Here is a 17,379-nt window from a genome sequence, read left to right as displayed (position 1 = left end):
CGCATATAAAGTTGTTCTAATGCCACACAAAATACAAATTAATTCACAAACTACTGTGATAATCCAACTTTTGTAAACGAGGCTACATAGTCACAGCCTCTTCTTGCACTGCAACAGATGCACTGTCTCGTTTCTCCTGCTTCCATTTTTCTATTTCTTCTTCCAGTGTGTTTACCAGGGTCTGCTTAAGTTTTTCTTAAATCACAAAAACAATTAAAGATTTGGTACAGCAATATTCTGCAGTTCTTGATGTAATAAATTAGGCACAATGTTACTTACCAGCAGCTAACAGTTGACCTTTTGTATTCTCAGCATTGTCAATTTCAGCTGGAAGTCTGTCTGGCATCTGTTTAAAGATACATGTGAAGTATATTATGATCTATTATATAAACTTAATATAATTTAAATCGTATCTATGGTATTTTAGTTACATGTAAAACACATACAAAAACAGAGTACAAGTTCTTTTGCTGCTCAATCAGCTGGTATAGATGGTTTTCAAATTTAATTCTGTAAAAAAGAGATGTCTTTTTAAACTACGAGCAAATATACACACGAGAAAGAAGAAAAAATAGCTGTACCGTAGCTTCCGGTGTTTCAACTTCATGGCCTGAATCTCACAGTTGTATTGTGCTGACAGAGCTTCAGTTGACTTATTATGCTTCAGTTGTCTGAAAATGTTTCAACAATATCTAACTGAATTTAGAACTCACATTGACTTTGACACAATGGCTTCCTGCCCCCTCCTGGACTCGTTTATGAACTGACCTGGTAAAGTCCTGCTCTGACTCTTCACACAGATACTGTAGCTTCTGGCACAACCCTGCAAGAAACACTTTGATTTACACAATATTTAATTTCTCAAACCACCATGACATTAAATCTACAATTTGTTGAATAATAAAAATGGTTCAAAAATAACTCATTTCTAAAATACACACCTTCTTTTTGTTTATGTATTACCTCCAGTTGATAAGACTCTGTTTGCACTGCAGTGAGGATGCAATTAAAATCCACATAAAAAGACAGTACAATCTAATGTGGTTTATTGTTCATATGGAAGCACTTTGATATTAATGATGAATAATTGTCCTTACGGGTTTCCAGTTCCTTCTGCAGAGAGTCACTGACAGATCGGATGTCTTGGATTTCCTCTTCTAAGTCTGTTTTATCTTAACACAGTACAACAAAGTTAGATCTCAGTAGTGTGACAAACAACATGTTCTTTACAACACTGACTTGAAATGAAACATGTGGTAAAACACTTGCCTGACCAGCCATAACCCTAACACGTCTGGACAGAAAACTGAACATAATGTGGAGGGGACTGGCTGGACCAGCAGAGAGAGCAAAGTTACCACCGTGAGTCAGAGTGCTTCCTGTACCGAGCGATCATAGCGTTAGATCAGTGAGGCACATCCCACATAGAACTTCAAATGCAGCAAATGCAGTGTGTTGAATGGAACTATATGATATGTACGATTATTAATAAATCTTACAATTGACAGGAATCAATCCACTAGAATCATACATTTTCCCCTGGTCAATTAGCCCTACCAATGAATGTTCAATCATGTAGAAATGTTATTAGGCATAAACATCACAACATTCTATATGCCAATAATATCTAATACAATTGAATAATACTACATTTAATAATTTAATATTATTCAAATGTAGGTGTTTGTTGTGGTATAAGTCGTTAATGGATTTTAGTCACTGATAGAAATAATCAGAAATGTGAAACAACCTTAGGATATTTCACAGATATGAACAATGTAATCAATAACAACTGTTTCTTGGACAATTTATAATATTAAGATATTCCTTTATTGTCCCACATGGGGAAATTTCATTGGTGCAACGCAGGTAGATACAGAGGTAGATACAGAAGAACAGATCACTTATAGAAAGTCTGAAAAACACTTTCAGTAGAAGATCTCCTATAAACAAAAACTCCCATAGACAAATAAATAAATAAATACCATTGCATGTGATCCCGACAGTAATTGCACATGAATATGTGTCACGACAGCACATAGATTGCACATGAATTTCACAGTAATTGCACATGAATTCCAACAGCAATTGCACATACGACAGAATTGCACATCAGTATTAGGTTAGGTCAGTATTGCGACGGGATAACGTGACGATCTCCGGGTAAGACGACTGGTTCTCTGCAGTTTCATGAGTTCTTCCTTTGTGTAAACGCGGTACGGCGCCGGCCGGGGGGCGGGGCCGGAGCCGGGGGGCGGGGCCGGAGCCGGGGGGCGGGGCCGGAGCCGGGGGACTCAGAGCCAAAACACATCACAACGACACGACGAAAACACTCAATCCAGCCGAATAAAGTCAAAACAAGTTAATTTAAAGCGATTCCAGTGCGTGTCCCGATCGTTCGTGAAGTTCCTCTTTCATATAAACGTGTATATAAACGTGTACCGACGACACGCCGTACTTTAGCGCGGCCGGAGGGCGCGGGGGGAGGAGGGGGCTGGTGGGCTCGCTCGGAGCTAGCTCACGTCACAACAACACGACGAAAAACGCTCAAATCCAGCCCAAAAAAGTCAAAAACAGTTGAATTAAAAAACTATTCCAGCGCGTGTCCCTATCGTACAGTAAATTAGAAAAAATATACTAACTATATTTACAAAATATAGGAGATAAAGCACAATAAGTGTGAGAAAGAAGAGAGAGCGTTTACACCTGGCTGCCAGCTGTACCAGCGCCTTATGACGAATATAAAACATCTTTGACATTTATTAACAATGGATAAAATTAAGTTTAGATATTTTTAACATCTAAGAATCAGAATGGCTCGAGCAGAGTGTTGCAGTTCTCTGCACGAGGGAGACATTAATCATATCTCATGAACTTCCATTCATCACGTGCTGATACTCCCGGAGGAGTAACAGGTAAGGATGTACCTCACTGAAGATGTCCCGTGACGTCAGTGCAGCTTATTCAAAGTGCATGCACGCGAGTCTGAGTCAGGGTTCATTTAGTTAGACAGGCGTTCACTAAGTTTTCACATGAAACATAAAACAACACGTTTTAGTAAGTAGTATCAAAGTATATCTAGTAATCTGTGTAATCTGTGGAGATGTTTAGTTAATAACATTATTCAACAGGAAGCGAGGAAACAGTCCGTCAATATTTGCATATGTGCCACTCATTGGCTAACACCAGCTACACTTTGTTTTGCCAAACAACATGTAGTTTCTATTTCAAATTATCACAAAAAGTACAATAAATTGTAGACTTAATATGTTATTCGACGCATTATTAATCTAGGCCCGTTTAAACTTCACTTGAACTAAAATATCAAACGTTCCGAGCCAAAGCGGAAGTTACAAAGAGCCACTGTTTATCAAGATGATACCGTCCTGGCCTGGCTCAGGGTTGTGTCGTCAACAGTCATCGACTTTTCAGCTATCAATGTTAAACCAATGGAGTTTTTAAGATGCCTAGCACTAAACTAGCGTTCAAGTATTCTGACACAACATTGTATTCCCAGTAGAAACCCAGCAGTTTAATTGGGATGTTCCACGGCTTTTTTGTTTGTTTTTTCATTTTTATAAATGTGTCGTTTTGCGAGTCTGACCCATAAAGTTTATGTTTAACTCCTTCTTTATGACAGCGGTTCATAGATTCTACCAAAGTAAAAAAATAATAAAGGACAAATATTAAGATAATCTTATTTAGCACACAAGCAGGATCGACAATGTCTCTACATCTTTAAGTAAATCTGACATAGCTCCTCTCAGGACAAACTAATGATCTGGTTTATTGGTTTGATCTGGTTTATTGGTTTGTTCCTGAGCTCAGAACTAAGTGTATTCAACGTAACCGACATGACACACGTAACACTAATACATAACATAATTTATGCAGATGACCAAACTATAGATTAAATATATATTTTTGTCTGAATTTATCGTGTAAACTAGCGTCCAAACGTGTTTTCATCACGGTTGTTTATTGACACATACGAAGTAGATATTACTGGCAAAACAGAAAACCATTAAGCACCAAGACTCAGGTCTCCAGCCGCCATGTCAGATCTGTCTTACTTCTCTTCACGCAAATGTTACAGATACAATGATGGTTTTATATTTTAAAATGTACAGTAAATCGCAAAACGATGTTAATCTGGTTGCCTGACCCTTATTGTCAAAGTATGTAGTTTTGGCACGCCAGGATCAGGCCGAGAGCCTAATTTCTCCTCATTTTTAAAGTGAAATAAACCTACCTTGCTGAAGTCTCGTCAGTTTTGCCAACAGTTGCTCAACTTTAGGTTCACAGATTCCCATTCCTGATAAAATATATAGTAAATGAAAGTGTATGGTGTCGAAGGTAAACCACATAACAGTTAGCTACATGCTAATTAAGATGCATTCTGGTCACTAACCTTGAGCATCAATGTTGGATACAGGGTTAAGTACGTCTGCAATGTTTATACCTGTTTAGAAAATACATTGTGAACATTGATGAATCGTATTTCTTTTACAATAGTTTAGTTGACTCAAAAATAACTCACGCTAGCTAGACACAAAATTAGCATAGCTAAACGTTTAAGCTACTTTAATTTAGTTAAAGATAAATTAACCTAGCTTTTAGCGTGTGAACAATTAAGCAGTGTGCTCATTAAGTGTTAATGTGCGTGTTAATTAATCACCTGCCATTTCTTGCAATTGTTCAGCTGCTGAACTGAGTGACTTTTTTCTTCAAAGTTCTCACGACTAAACTCTCGAGCCTCGAGCCGACGGTTCTCAAGACGCAGGTGAGTTTATGTAACAGAGGTTTATTAATGACCGTCATGTTAATGTCAGGTGAGTTTATGTAACAGAGGTTTATTAATGACCGTCATGTTAATGTCAGGTGAGTTTATGTAGCAGAGGTTTATTAATGACCGTCATGTTAATGTCAGGTGAGTTTATGTAACAGAGGTTTATTAATGACCGTCATGTTAATGTCAGGTGAGTTTATGTAACAGAGGTTTATTAATGACCGTCATGTTAATGTCAGGTGAGTTTATGTAACAGAGGTTTATTAATGACCGTCATGTTAATGTCAGGTGAGTTTATGTAACAGAGGTTTATTAATGACCGTCATGTTAATGTCAGGTGAGTTTATGTAGCAGAGGTTTATTAATGACCGTCATGTTAATGTCAGGTGAGTTTATGTAACAGAGGTTTATTAATGACCGTCATGTTAATGTCAGGTGAGTTTATGTAACAGAGGTTTATTAATGACCGTCATGTTAATGTCAGGTGAGTTTATGTAGCAGAGGTTTATTAATGACCGTCATGTTAATGTCAGGTGAGTTTATGTAGCAGAGGTTTATTAATGACCGTCATGTTAATGTCAGGTGAGTTTATGTAACAGAGGTTTATTAATGACCGTCATGTTAATGTCAGGTGAGTTTATGTAACAGAGGTTTATTAATGACCGTCATGTTAATGTCAGGTGAGTTTATGTAGCAGAGGTTTATTAATGACCGTCATGTTAATGTCAGGTGAGTTTATGTAGCAGAGGTTTATTAATGACCGTCATGTTAATGTCAGGTGAGTTTATGTAGCAGAGGTTTATTAATGACCGTCATGTTAATGTCAGGTGAGTTTATGTAGCAGAGGTTTATTAATGACCGTCATGTTCATGTCAGGTGAGTTTATGTAGCAGAGGTTTATTAATGACCGTCATGTTCATGTCAGGTGAGTTTATGTAGCAGAGGTTTATTAATGACCGTCATGTTAATGTCAGGTGAGTTTATGTAACAGAGGTTTATTAATGACCGTCATGTTAATGTCAGGTCAGTTTATGTAACAGGTTTATTAATGACCGTCATGTTAATGTCAGGTGAGTTTATGTAGCAGAGGTTTATTAATGACCGTCATGTTAATGTCAGGTGAGTTTATGTAACAGAGGTTTATTAATGACCGTCATGTTAATGTCAGGTGAGTTTATGTAACAGAGGTTTATTAATGACCGTCATGTTAATGTCAGGTGAGTTTATGTAACAGAGGTTTATTAATGACCGTCATGTTAATGTCAGGTGAGTTTATGTAACAGAGGTTTATTAATGACCGTCATGTTAATGTCAGGTGAGTTTATGTAACAGAGGTTTATTAATGACCGTCATGTTAATGTCAGGTGAGTTTATGTAGCAGAGGTTTATTAATGACCGTCATGTTAATGTCAGGTGAGTTTATGTAGCAGAGGTTTATTAATGACCGTCATGTTAATGTCAGGTGAGTTTATGTAACAGAGGTTTATTAATGACCGTCATGTTAATGTCAGGTGAGTTTATGTAACAGAGGTTTATTAATGACCGTCATGTTAATGTCAGGTGAGTTTATGTAGCAGAGGTTTATTAATGACCGTCATGTTAATGTCAGGTGAGTTTATGTAACAGAGGTTTATTAATGACCGTCATGTTAATGTCAGGTGAGTTTATGTAGCAGAGGTTTATTAATGACCGTCATGTTCATGTCAGGTGAGTTTATGTAACAGAGGTTTATTAATGACCGTCATGTTAATGTCAGGTGAGTTTATGTAGCAGAGGTTTATTAATGACCGTCATGTTAATGTCAGGTGAGTTTATGTGGCAGAGGTTTATTAATGACCGTCATGTTCATGTCAGGTGAGTTTATGTAGCAGAGGTTTATTAATGACCGTCATGTTAATGTCAGGTGAGTTTATGTAGCAGAGGTTTATTAATGACCGTCATGTTCATGTCAGGTGAGTTTATGTAACAGAGGTTTATTAATGACCGTCAAGTTAATGTCAGGTGAGTTTATGTAACAGAGATTAGATTAATGACCGTCATGTTAATGTCAGGTGAGTTTATGTAACAGAGGTTTATTAATGACCGTCATGTTAATGTCAGGTGAGTTTATGTAACAGAGATTAGATTAATGACCGTCATGTTCATGTCAGGTGAGTTTATGTAACAGAGGTTAGTTTAATGACCGTCATGTTAATGTCATGTGGGTTTATGTAACGGAGGCTTATTAATGACCGTCATGTTAATGTCAGGTCAGTTTATGTAACGGAGGCTTATTAATGACCGTCATGTTCATGTCAGGTGAGTTTATGTAACAGAGATTAGATTAATGACCGTCATGTTAATGTCAGGTCAGTTTATGTAACAGAGGTTAGATTAATGACCGTCATGTTAATGTCAGGTGTAGTGTGGATTTTTTGTGGTAGCCACACACTAGAAGGAAGAATTACTGGAGTGAAAGCTGGTGGAGCTTCTGACTTCTATTTAGATAAGATGATTAAAAAACACTAGTAATTCATGACATTATTTGTTTTAATGAAAAGCATTAAATGGTACAGAGTACAGCCCTGGAGTGACAGTGCAAATGCAAACAATACTTGATCTATACACATCAAATCACTACAGTTTTATTATATATATTAGTAAAATACCAACACATAGGTTAAGGAGTCTAAAAGTTGCCAAATGACTGTAACTGTTGCTTCATTTAAGAAAACCTGTACAATGTGCACCTGAAGCACATGCAAATAGAGTTGGGCCGTGCAGGTGGAAATACATACGATTTTTAAAATTACTTGGATTCTAGTTCCTATAGATTTTTACGTGTTTAATTTGGTTTGAAAGCATCTTGATGATGTGTGCCCACTGTCCTCCAGCCACAAGATGAACAGTGTGACTTAGGTTGAAAGTTAAATGCAGCCCTGTTTGCTCCACACATTGTAAATTCACATCTGTTGTTTTTCACTGTATAAAAACACAATCAAAAGTTAGCCAAAGTATTAACTAATACCAGTAGTTCACATTGGGTGTGGACAAACATACAGCACACAGATTTCAGATACTGACCAGACCAGAGGTTAATAATTAAATAATAGTAATAATAGTAATAATAATAATAATAATAATAATAATAATAATAATAATAATAATAATCTACATCCTTAAAATAAATAGTGACCTTACTTTAAATGCTGTACAATACAACCAATATCGTTATTTAATCATGTATCCAATAAGATTTAATGGCAGAGTGCAGAAAACACCACAAGAATTGCTTCCACATGCTATTCGGGAGGAAGTGGTGTTACACTAACAACTATATACAGCAATGTCACCAAGTTACCTGGGACACAAGAGAACAAAGGTTTCCCCTAGGCTGCCAGGCAGATCATTTGTAACCTAACAAACCCGGTGTGTGGAATTTGAAGCTCCTTCATGTTTTTTATCCAGTTAATGCAAACTGAAAACTGGGTGACAAAATACAATCTTGTTTGTTAGTAAAAGCAAAGACAAAGGGGTCACTGAACTATTCATATTAGTGAAAGGCGTTATTAGCTGTGCTTTAACACCTGTTCATTTGTTCAAATAAAACCAGCGTGACAAATAAACAAGTGGATGTTTTATAGGAAAGGACATGTGCATCTCTCAAGTCCTCTATTTCCTTCAAGATGTCACTTATTCACGGGAACGTCCCACAATAGCCAGGATGTAGAGGAAAATGTTGACAATGTCAGTGTAGAGGTTGAGAGCAGCAAATATGTACTCCTCTGGGCTCAAGGCTAGCTTCTTGTTTCCCAGGAGCAATTGAGTGTCCACAGCCAAAAACTAACAAACACAAATAAAATGTAGGTAAATAGAATAGATACAGTTCTGAACAATAAACGTTCACATTTGTAAAATACAGTGGTCAACTTACGCAGGTGAAGAGCAGAGCCCCCAGAGAGGCATAGACAATGTGCAAGATCTTGTGACGAATGAAGATACAGAGGATAGCAAAAAGCATCAGGACTATCAGGCACACAAACAGCACACCCCGGCAGGAAGTGAAGTCATATTTACTCTGAGAGAAAAATAAGTTTCAATACCTACAGAATTTGAACTGCACAGTATGTTGATCAGGCTTATTAATTCATGTTTTTAGGTTTTAGCCCAGGGATGTCCAAACTTTTTAGTAGACAAAGTGGAGGGCCAGACTTGTGGTAAATACTTTGAACTATTAAAACAAGTTGCATTGATCGGTGGTTTTAAAGTTCTACAATGCAATAATTCAGTCCGAGGACCTTAAGACTTCTAGGGACGGTCAAACATGGGGAAGAATCCATTTAAAGCGATGTGCCCATCCCGGAGACTCCTGTCACACGGAAATGTCAAATGAATATGGTAAAGAGTGTCTGCCAGTGTCTGCCAGTGTGATCCAATAGATTTTCCATCTGGTGGATCACTAAGCACGAACAAAATTTATGACTCATGTCAGCAAAATTGTGAAATTAATAGAAATTTAGGTTTTGTGATTTCTGCCATGTCTTTGTGATTTTAATGCTTTCCCCCTGTCGTTTAAAGCACTTTGAATTGCCTTGTGTAAATTGTGCTCTACAAATAAACTTGCCCTACCACACTCAGGTTTGTCTCACGTCACAATCATATGAATTGAGATTATAATAGCAAATCATTTTAAACTTGCAATAAAATTGGATTAGATGATGTGTGCCAATACAGCAGAACAACAAAAATAGGCCTGAGAGCTGTATTTTGCCCTGGGGCCATAGTTTGGACACCCCTGTTTTAGACAATGAGCAGCATGAATTGGAAAAAGACTGACCTGTAGGGAGAAGAGGACCACAGTGAAGCAAACCACAGCCGTGATGCCCACTGCAATAATGACCGTCTCTGTGTCATAAAAGCTAGCGATCATTCCCACCATATAAGACAGGCTCAGGGTCAAGATGGACTGTGAAATACAGAAAACATTCATAAGCACATGTACAAAAGTATCACAGAACTAATCCAATATCGTATTCATTTTTACCAGCGCAACCAAATTCCAAGGGTGTTTGCGGCGGAAGTCACCACAGCAGCTCAGGACGATTAAAGACACAAAGAAAACTGCATAGGATACGTAGTATGTCCATGGATTACGCCGCACAAAGTACTTGGCGTCATCGACAAAAGTGAACACAGCAACAAAAGAGAATGTGACCAGCAGCTGAACCGTGAGTACCATGAAGACCTAATACAAACAGGAAACATTGTTGGAAACTTAATCTTTGAGACTTAAAATACTTGTACTATCTTAAAATATACCTTTCTAATGAAGGCTTGTCGAATGGTCTTGTCTTCAAAGCCAGAATTTGTGAATTCATCATTGTCATAGTAAGATGGTGGTCCATCACCATAGCCTGGGCTACCCATAGCTGAAAAGTATACAGACATACATTGTTTATTTCATGTAGATAAAGAAAGGCATGGTTTACTCTAGATTTATTCATGTTTGGGTGAAATATTGTGACAAAATAATATATTTTGGCACTGCAAAGTCACTTACCATTGGGGTCTGCAGGAAAGCCTGGCTGAGCTGGTCCTTGCTGATATGGCCCCTGAGGGTAGGGTCCTTGTGGGTAGGGCATCTGAGGATAAGGCATTTGTGGGTAGGGACCAGGGGCAAAGCCAGGAGCTGCCTGAGCGAACCCAGGCTGTCCATAACCAGCCGCTGGAGGGTATTGGGGGGCTTGGTTGTAGTTCGGAGGGGGCATACCAAAACCCGGCTGAGGAGGTGGACCATAGACATTGTTGTGGAGTGGGTTGGTCTCACCCATTACTGGGTATCCACTCTTGTCCTGGGACATGATGTGAAGGACTCTTTATTCTGCAACAATGACAATCTATAAAGTAAGAGAAAGAAAGTAAATCAAACAAAAATTATGACAATTACACAAGCACAATAAAAATTGTTTGTGCTTTATAAACAGTATTACAGTATGAAATGCTGCTTCACCTGCACATTTGTCTCTCAGTAGTGATGGGCGATACCGTTGAATAATTTTTGATTCGATCCGATACCAAATAATACTATTGCAAATTCTGCAATACCAATAACAAAGAGTTTTGTACTAAAATGCATTGAAATTAAACGACTGAACATTTGACCTTGGCCCTCACTATAATCAATACTTTTCGATACCTCTGTCAGTTTAGATATATTGATATTAAGTATCAATCCGCCCATCGCTATCTCTCTGCACCCGATGCAACTGAGATGGAGACCGGTGTTCTGGGGTCCTCTTGTGGACTCAGGCTTTGATTGTTTATATATATATATATATATATATACTCACACTTTTTTTGTGCGAATATTTGACATGTATTCATGTAAAAAAAAAAAAAAAAGTCTACATAAATGTCCTGTTGTGTGAATTTAAAAAAAAGAATAGAAAGTAAGTACAGAGCGGTTGGCAGAAATAGGGAGGAGCTGAAACGTTTTCTTAGCATTCAAGCCTCAAATGCAGGACAATGCAGGATTACTCAAACATGCATGAATCAATCAAAATACAGCTCTGATGCGGGAAAATGGTTATAATATGGTTTAAGCTCATACATGTTGATTTGACATAATATGTCCCAGTCTCCTCCAATGCAGCTGCCGATGGGTGCCAAAGCCATGTTTTTATCTTTAGCATTCAAACAAAAGCCAAACATCCTTCACATCTGAAAGAAATATAAACCTATTAGAATGAATAGAATGAAAATTATAAGAAAAACACATGCCCTGTAGTTCCAAATGTATGTTTGGAACTACAGGCAGTGTTTTTTTTTTGCTGTTTGTTGGTCTCTTTCCAGTGACCAACTGGAGTGGTTCAAATGACAGTTGTACAAAAATAGCCATAGCATTTATTAATTGTTTACTTTTCAAAATATATATTATATTATAAATTCTGTTAACTTCCTTCTGCCATCAAAGGTTGGTTTCTTCTTGTAGATGCAAGTTAATTTATTTGATTTGTAATACTAAAATATTTCCCACAGTCAATTTGGAAACATTTATTTATACGATACATGATAGTGAGTTATAAATGATACAATATATTGAGTACGGCAAAGACTATGGAAAACTGGAGGCCAACTTGGAGGGCATATTATGTCAAATCGACTTTTATGAGCTTTAAAGCAAGTAAAACGATGTTCCATCCATATACTTATAAAGAGCTGATGATTGATCAAATGTTTCAACAATAAAAACAAGTCAATTAGAAACTGCTGCTTGATATGGTAAAACACGTATAATAGGGGGCGGGGCCAGTAAAGTCAACAAACCTATTTTATTATCAATGTTGCGGTTTGCAACAAACTAAATGTTAAATCATGTTATATTAAATACCTGAAAAAAGCATAAAATAACTTTAAACTGTCACTCCAACTTCTTCTTTGGGGTTTATGGCGGTTGGTATCCAAGTGTTACATTATGCCACTATACTTCTACGTCAGACTTCAGACTTGATTCGGAGATGAAGTCATCAGGGCCCTGTTCTATTCCGTATATACCTCTGTATACGTTACAGACGTATAATTCTGTATATACCTCTGTATACGTTACAGACATATAATTCCTCTTCTTCTTTGGTGTTTTATGGCGGCTGGTATCCAAGTGTTACATTACCGCCAGACTTTATTCTTTAGACTTCTTCAGTTCAAAGCACATGAGTTCCTCCTCCTCCCTCCCCGATGTATAATTCTTGCGTTACGTCTGTAGCGCAGGGCCCTGATGACTTTAGGGCCTGAAGTCATCAGGCACAACACTACAAACACAAGTCAAAGGACTTTCCTGTTTTGTCTGACAACAAGCCGTGTTTTCATGTGACACTACAGTGACATGGTATAAGGAGGAAGTGTGACGAGGGAGTTATATCAAGATTTGTTTGCAGGTAAATAAACAATACAATCACATAAGAATGAACTTGGTGACATTTGTTTTTGAATTTGATGCAGCGCTATCCAAGCATTAACTTTTAAAATCCTCTTGTTCACAGTGTGCTGTAGATACAGTCTGTCTCTGCTTCTGAGCCATCACTCAGAGGAGAATTAGGTTAGTGCCAGAGATTCAGTGGAACGGTCACAGAGCTATGTTAACACAATTAGACCAGTACAATGCCTTGAAAACCCATGTTCAACATAGGGCATGACTGAAAAATACCAAGAAACACACCGACCACTCGGCTACTCAGTAGTTTGCATGTGACACCAAAACACAAGCACTGGTGGATTGGAGACAAATGCACTGGGCTAAAGCAGTGCAGGACCACGTGGATATTACATTGATAGAAAGCTGCTTTTTACAAACTCATAATTGTTCAAATCATCCTTTAACAGCTACTAAGTAAAAGCTTAGATGATGTTATACTATTTTTGTTTATCAGTTTTAGTTTCATAATGAATGTCTGGCCTTCATGCTGTAGCACACTGAGTGGTATGTGCCAAAGTGAGTGGTGTCATGTCAGCAGATCCACACAGACAGAAGCCAGTGCAACGTTCACAGTGGCAATAAACGTGGGCTATCTACAACGCATTTATTTTAACGCAGGCATTTTCTATTGCTCAGAAAGCGGGATCACCTCTCCATACTGGTCACTTGGCCTTAGAACTTGTTTGTGTCAGTTAAGATCAATTGCGTTAATGCAATACTGGGGAACATTCTAAGCAGAGATGTTATTCCACATCTGACATAACCTCCACCAGAAACCCATGCTTTTCTTTGCGTAAACTTCTTCTATGGATGTAGTATAATAATAATAATAATAATAATAATAATAATAATAATAATAATAATAATAATAATAATAATAGTAATACCTCTGTAGTAACATTTGTGAAATAATCCTTCAGTCGAATTATTACTAAACCGTTATAGGTTAACAAGAAGACATCTGTGCCATTGTATTAAATTAAACCAACGTGGTATGAACGAGAATATTGTTGATAACGGGGCTTTTTGATGGCCTGACGACATAAGTACTCAATGTGATCAGAATCATAGATATAGGTCAGAATGTATAGGATTCCGTTAGATCCGGCCGTAAAGACCGCAGTTTGTGCAGCGCTACATCTGACGGTCTATGGCTCACATCCAGAGGCCTCGGGCATAAATGCGCCACTGTTACATCAACCCGCAAAAGCATCGGCTGCTTCGTTTCCAAACACGACATATCCATCTGAATAACATCACATAATACACATGTAAGGCTCTGTGCGTCGCCATGATGGAGCCGATCGGTTATTTGTTTAGGACGAAGAGCCCACGCCGCGCCCCCAGAATGTCACTGCACATTTACATTTACAGCAGTTACCACTTTATTCCAAAGAGCAAATGCACCGTATGAGACCTGGCTGTGACCTTATCAGCGTCAGATGGCGGGTTTTGGGCCGTCCACTGCCGCTGACCAAATCGACATTTCCGACAAGCACAATCTGAGACAAGTGCTCAGTATTTACAGTATTTAGAGTATTTATCCCGATCAGCCCTGAGCCGACACTCACCTGTGTTTGCCTCTCTGTTTGAAGCAGATGTGCGCTGTCTGAGTGATGGAAAAGCTCTCACAAACTAACGCTGCTCCGTCCGTGTCTGCGCCATTCACACTGCGCTCTGACCGATGCCACGAGCTGACGTCACGACGCGGTCACGTGACTAAAGCTTGACTTATGACAAAACATCCTCAGTCACAATGACGCAGTGTTTTACACGGGACTTTACAAGATTTAATTGACAAAACATGTACACAATGTGAAATATTACATATCTGAGATTAATTGATCATATTTGTGTAAATATGAATAGTATTTACTGCTGTTTTTTACACTTTGAACATGAGTACAGATTTAATTACATGATAAGTTCAATGACAAAGACTAACCAGGCTGCTTTCACTTTCATTTCCAGAATATTCCAGAACAGAAAGAGAAAGTTATCTGATTGCAGGTTATATAAAACATTGTTGTTCATTGATATTCAGTTAATAAACAATATTATTTGAAATACATTTTCTAGATGACCTGGCAACACAATGTGTTTTAAAACAATTTGAGGCAAACCTCGAGGCCAGGTCACATTGGCTTCTAGTTGTAAGGACGGCTTCTGAGTAGATTGTCCAGATCAGTCCTGGTGATTGTACCATATGCTTGAGAGTAGCTTCCTAGTTTGGCTCGTGGGTCTCCTGCTGCTGCAACATTACAGTTATTCTGAAATACTTTCTTGCTGAATCGAGGAGGAGGTTGTGGGTCACGAACATGAGAACGCTGATTCTGCATCAAACAATTAGAAAAATGCAACTTAATTCTGTTTCATTAAAACTACTACCTAAAGCATAAACAAGTAAATGTTTCACTGACCAGACGGGCTGATGTGATGCATAGTCCAGAAGACAAAGTCGAGTCCTCTTTACGAACAAGTGGGTTGTTTTGTGTCTGGTTGGTGTTTGAAGAGAAGGATCGGTTTTGGTTCAAAGGAGCTGAGCGCCCTCGATGAATGATCTGGTCCATAGTCTAATGAAAATGAATTATTGAGAGACAAAATAAAGAGGGCAGTGAGTGCATCACAGAAAAAAACGATCATTTTGAACAAACCGTATGTAAGATTAGGATTCACAATTTCATAAACATGGCCTATCTTTGTCCCCAGATGTAAGGTAAACATGTACAAATCAAATATAGTTTTTGCTGACAATTGTAAAGCTGACTTATTCTCAATTACAAAACACATGGCCAAGTTGTTTGTTATAATTCAATGTTTTGGGTCTCAGAAAGCAGTATGATCCTTCCATAAGTCTAAGATTCTAAAACTAAATCCAGTTAGTTTTAAATCTGAATGGTCACTATCTAAAGCCCAGCACCTGCACAAATCATGAGTGCTAGTGTGGCCTCTGCAGCTCAGTGAGGGGATTCTGGAGGTTCAGACCTGAACATGAGACCTGTCCTTATAATAATGAGAATGATGGAAAACTGTGTCCACTATATTCATGTTAAGGCGCTGGTAAATCAGGTTCAGATGTAATTGTAGTGCCTTTTTTAAACAGTAGAGCGCAGGCTACATGCAGTTTCTTTCAGGATGGTGTGTGATGAGTTTCCTACTGTGTTTGTACTGGTGCCCTCTGCTGGTGCTGCAGTTCCATCATCAGTGGATGCTGGTCCAGTTCGATTTGCCAAAGAGTAGTAACGCGGATGACTCGCTGGGCTTTGGACATAACCATCTGAATGAAATACATAAATATTGTTATATTTTGGTATATTATTCTGTGTGTTTTCAGAAAGGCAGCATACTTGGGGCATGGGTTATGGGGTTGTAGGTGAGTTTTCCCACAGCAGGGCTTAGTGGCTGGTTTATCCGCTCTGCTTCAGGCTCATTTGATACGCTCATGGGCCCAGGCTTTGACACAGCCAGATTAGGATTCTTGTCAGTTTCTTTAGTTTCTTTATGTGCTTCATAATCAGAAGTTTCCCCTAGTTTCTTGTCTATTTTTCCATTTGGTTTGCAGCTGTCACTGACTTTAGACTCACTTTTTGGATGCACAAGTTTTAGCATCCCCTGATTATTTCTCTGTTCAAGTATCATCTGCAAAGAAGACAAGAACATTCTTGTGTTCACTGATTACAATAATTGAATTACCATTTTTATACTCAAACGTCAAAGTAAATTGAGCATCATTATCACGTTATCTTTTTTCTGTACCTCATAAAGCTTGTTGCGATACTGAACTACAGATAATCTGACATCATCATCAACTGGAAGAATCACATCATAGTTGAGGGAAGGCTCACGGTCTGGATTGTGAAACCTTTGAACAAAACCATCAAAAACAAATAAGATACATTGAAAATACATTCATGCTGTTTTGACTTACTTAGTGACATAGGGGTGCTCAAGGGCTTGTTCAGCAGTTAGCCTCTTGTCAGGATTAAAAACCAGAAGCCCCTTGAGCAGGTCCAGGGCATCAGCGGGTACAGAGGGCTGCAGAAGGTCCTCCAAAGGCACTTGAGGTCTGGTCAAGAGAAATTAATAAATGAAAATTAGGGTTGTTTTGCACCTAACAGCACAGATTTGAGACTTAAAGTCTAGATAACAAACGGTGTAAAGGTTTTTCACCAGATTGTAAAAGATTGGAGAAACAGGACTTTTATAGGTATTTACAAGCAAGGAATTATTATAACCAAGACATTAAACAAAGCAATGACCACTAAAACCCTCAGATTGATTCATTTGTTAAAGCTTATAAATTGGAGCTCGCAATAATAATATCATATAAAATTATATCAATGTTTTGAATATTCAGGCAGCCGCTCTACTAATTTAATTAAAAATAAATGGGAAAGAGAGGGTCATTTTGATTTGACTGATGAAGAATGGGAAAATATATGTACTTCTCAGTGGAGAACCACAAAGTCACATGTTTGGAGGGAATTCTGTTGGAAATATTCATCACACTTTTCCATAACACCATGTCAAAGTGCCCATTATTCACAGGGAAATGCAGACTGTTGGAGAAAGTGTGGCAGCAGGAGACGAACCACTATCATGTGTCTGGGAACTGTTCAGTTGTTAGGGGTTATTGGAC

At 38.1% G+C, this 17,379-nt stretch overlaps 3 protein-coding genes and 1 non-coding gene across 4 annotated transcripts in view; all 4 read right to left on the bottom strand.

Annotated features, from left to right (window-relative positions):
- Window positions 1-82: 82 nt before the first annotated feature.
- Window positions 83-4,719, bottom strand: LOC140362307 (synaptonemal complex central element protein 1). Its single transcript, XM_072448420.1, has 9 exons — window positions 4,679-4,719; window positions 4,253-4,315; window positions 1,098-1,172; window positions 942-989; window positions 769-823; window positions 582-671; window positions 447-510; window positions 280-346; window positions 83-195 (listed from the first exon to the last, which is right to left on the bottom strand). The coding sequence occupies exons 1-9, from the start codon at window positions 4,683-4,685 to the stop codon at window positions 83-85; spliced, it is 582 nt and encodes a 193-aa protein (XP_072304521.1). The 5' UTR covers window positions 4,686-4,719.
- On the bottom strand, window positions 2,808-2,938 carry LOC140362329 (U8 small nucleolar RNA). The gene has a single exon (XR_011927059.1). It is a non-coding gene; the product is annotated as a U8 small nucleolar RNA (small nucleolar RNA).
- A 2,585-nt stretch (window positions 4,720-7,304) lies between the features above and the next one.
- On the bottom strand, window positions 7,305-10,701 carry grinaa (glutamate receptor, ionotropic, N-methyl D-aspartate-associated protein 1a (glutamate binding)). The gene is made up of 6 exons (XM_072447443.1): window positions 10,329-10,701; window positions 10,088-10,197; window positions 9,813-10,013; window positions 9,606-9,734; window positions 8,703-8,846; window positions 7,305-8,611 (listed from the first exon to the last, which is right to left on the bottom strand). Exons 1-6 carry the CDS (start codon window positions 10,627-10,629, stop codon window positions 8,462-8,464), a joined length of 1,035 nt encoding a protein of 344 aa, XP_072303544.1. The 5' UTR covers window positions 10,630-10,701; the 3' UTR covers window positions 7,305-8,461.
- Window positions 10,702-14,628: 3,927 nt separating this feature from the next.
- The window catches only part of mapk15 (mitogen-activated protein kinase 15), a 6,487-nt gene continuing 3,736 nt past the window's right edge, over window positions 14,629-17,379 (bottom strand). The window contains exons 9-14 of the mRNA XM_072447442.1: window positions 16,669-16,806; window positions 16,497-16,602; window positions 16,088-16,379; window positions 15,899-16,017; window positions 15,161-15,313; window positions 14,629-15,073 (exon numbers count right to left, since the gene is read on the bottom strand). Of these exons, the coding sequence (XP_072303543.1) occupies window positions 14,888-15,073; window positions 15,161-15,313; window positions 15,899-16,017; window positions 16,088-16,379; window positions 16,497-16,602; window positions 16,669-16,806 (994 nt within the window). The 3' untranslated portion in view covers window positions 14,629-14,887. The remainder of the gene's footprint in view (window positions 15,074-15,160; window positions 15,314-15,898; window positions 16,018-16,087; window positions 16,380-16,496; window positions 16,603-16,668; window positions 16,807-17,379) is intronic.

The sequence above is a fragment of the Eucyclogobius newberryi genome, unplaced genomic scaffold (genome assembly GCF_026437365.1).
Source record: "Eucyclogobius newberryi isolate DKJ021-1_F unplaced genomic scaffold, fEucNew1.0.hap1 SCAF_16, whole genome shotgun sequence".
In the NCBI taxonomy this organism is placed as follows: domain Eukaryota; kingdom Metazoa; phylum Chordata; class Actinopteri; order Gobiiformes; family Gobiidae; genus Eucyclogobius; species Eucyclogobius newberryi.
This window is presented reverse-complemented; position numbering and strand designations above follow the sequence as displayed.

What these genes read in the sequence shown, in the direction of transcription:
- LOC140362307 (XM_072448420.1), bottom strand. An exon ending in ACTGACGAGACTTCAGCAAG is followed by an intron (nt 1,173 to 4,252) that starts GTAGGTTTATTT and finishes TACTGTGTTAAG; the next exon opens with ATAAAACAGACTTAGAAGAG. An exon ending in AGAACTTGTACTCTGTTTTT is followed by an intron (nt 347 to 446) that starts GTATGTGTTTTA and finishes ATCTTTAAACAG; the next exon opens with ATGCCAGACAGACTTCCAGC.
- grinaa (XM_072447443.1), bottom strand. Translation starts at nt 10,629, where the DNA reads ATGTCCCAGGACAAGAGTGGATACCCAGTAATGGGTGAGACCAACCCA. An exon ending in CTTTCCTGCAGACCCCAATG is followed by an intron (nt 10,198 to 10,328) that starts GTAAGTGACTTT and finishes TATACTTTTCAG; the next exon opens with CTATGGGTAGCCCAGGCTAT. An exon ending in CTTGGAATTTGGTTGCGCTG is followed by an intron (nt 9,735 to 9,812) that starts GTAAAAATGAAT and finishes TGTATTTCACAG; the next exon opens with TCCATCTTGACCCTGAGCCT.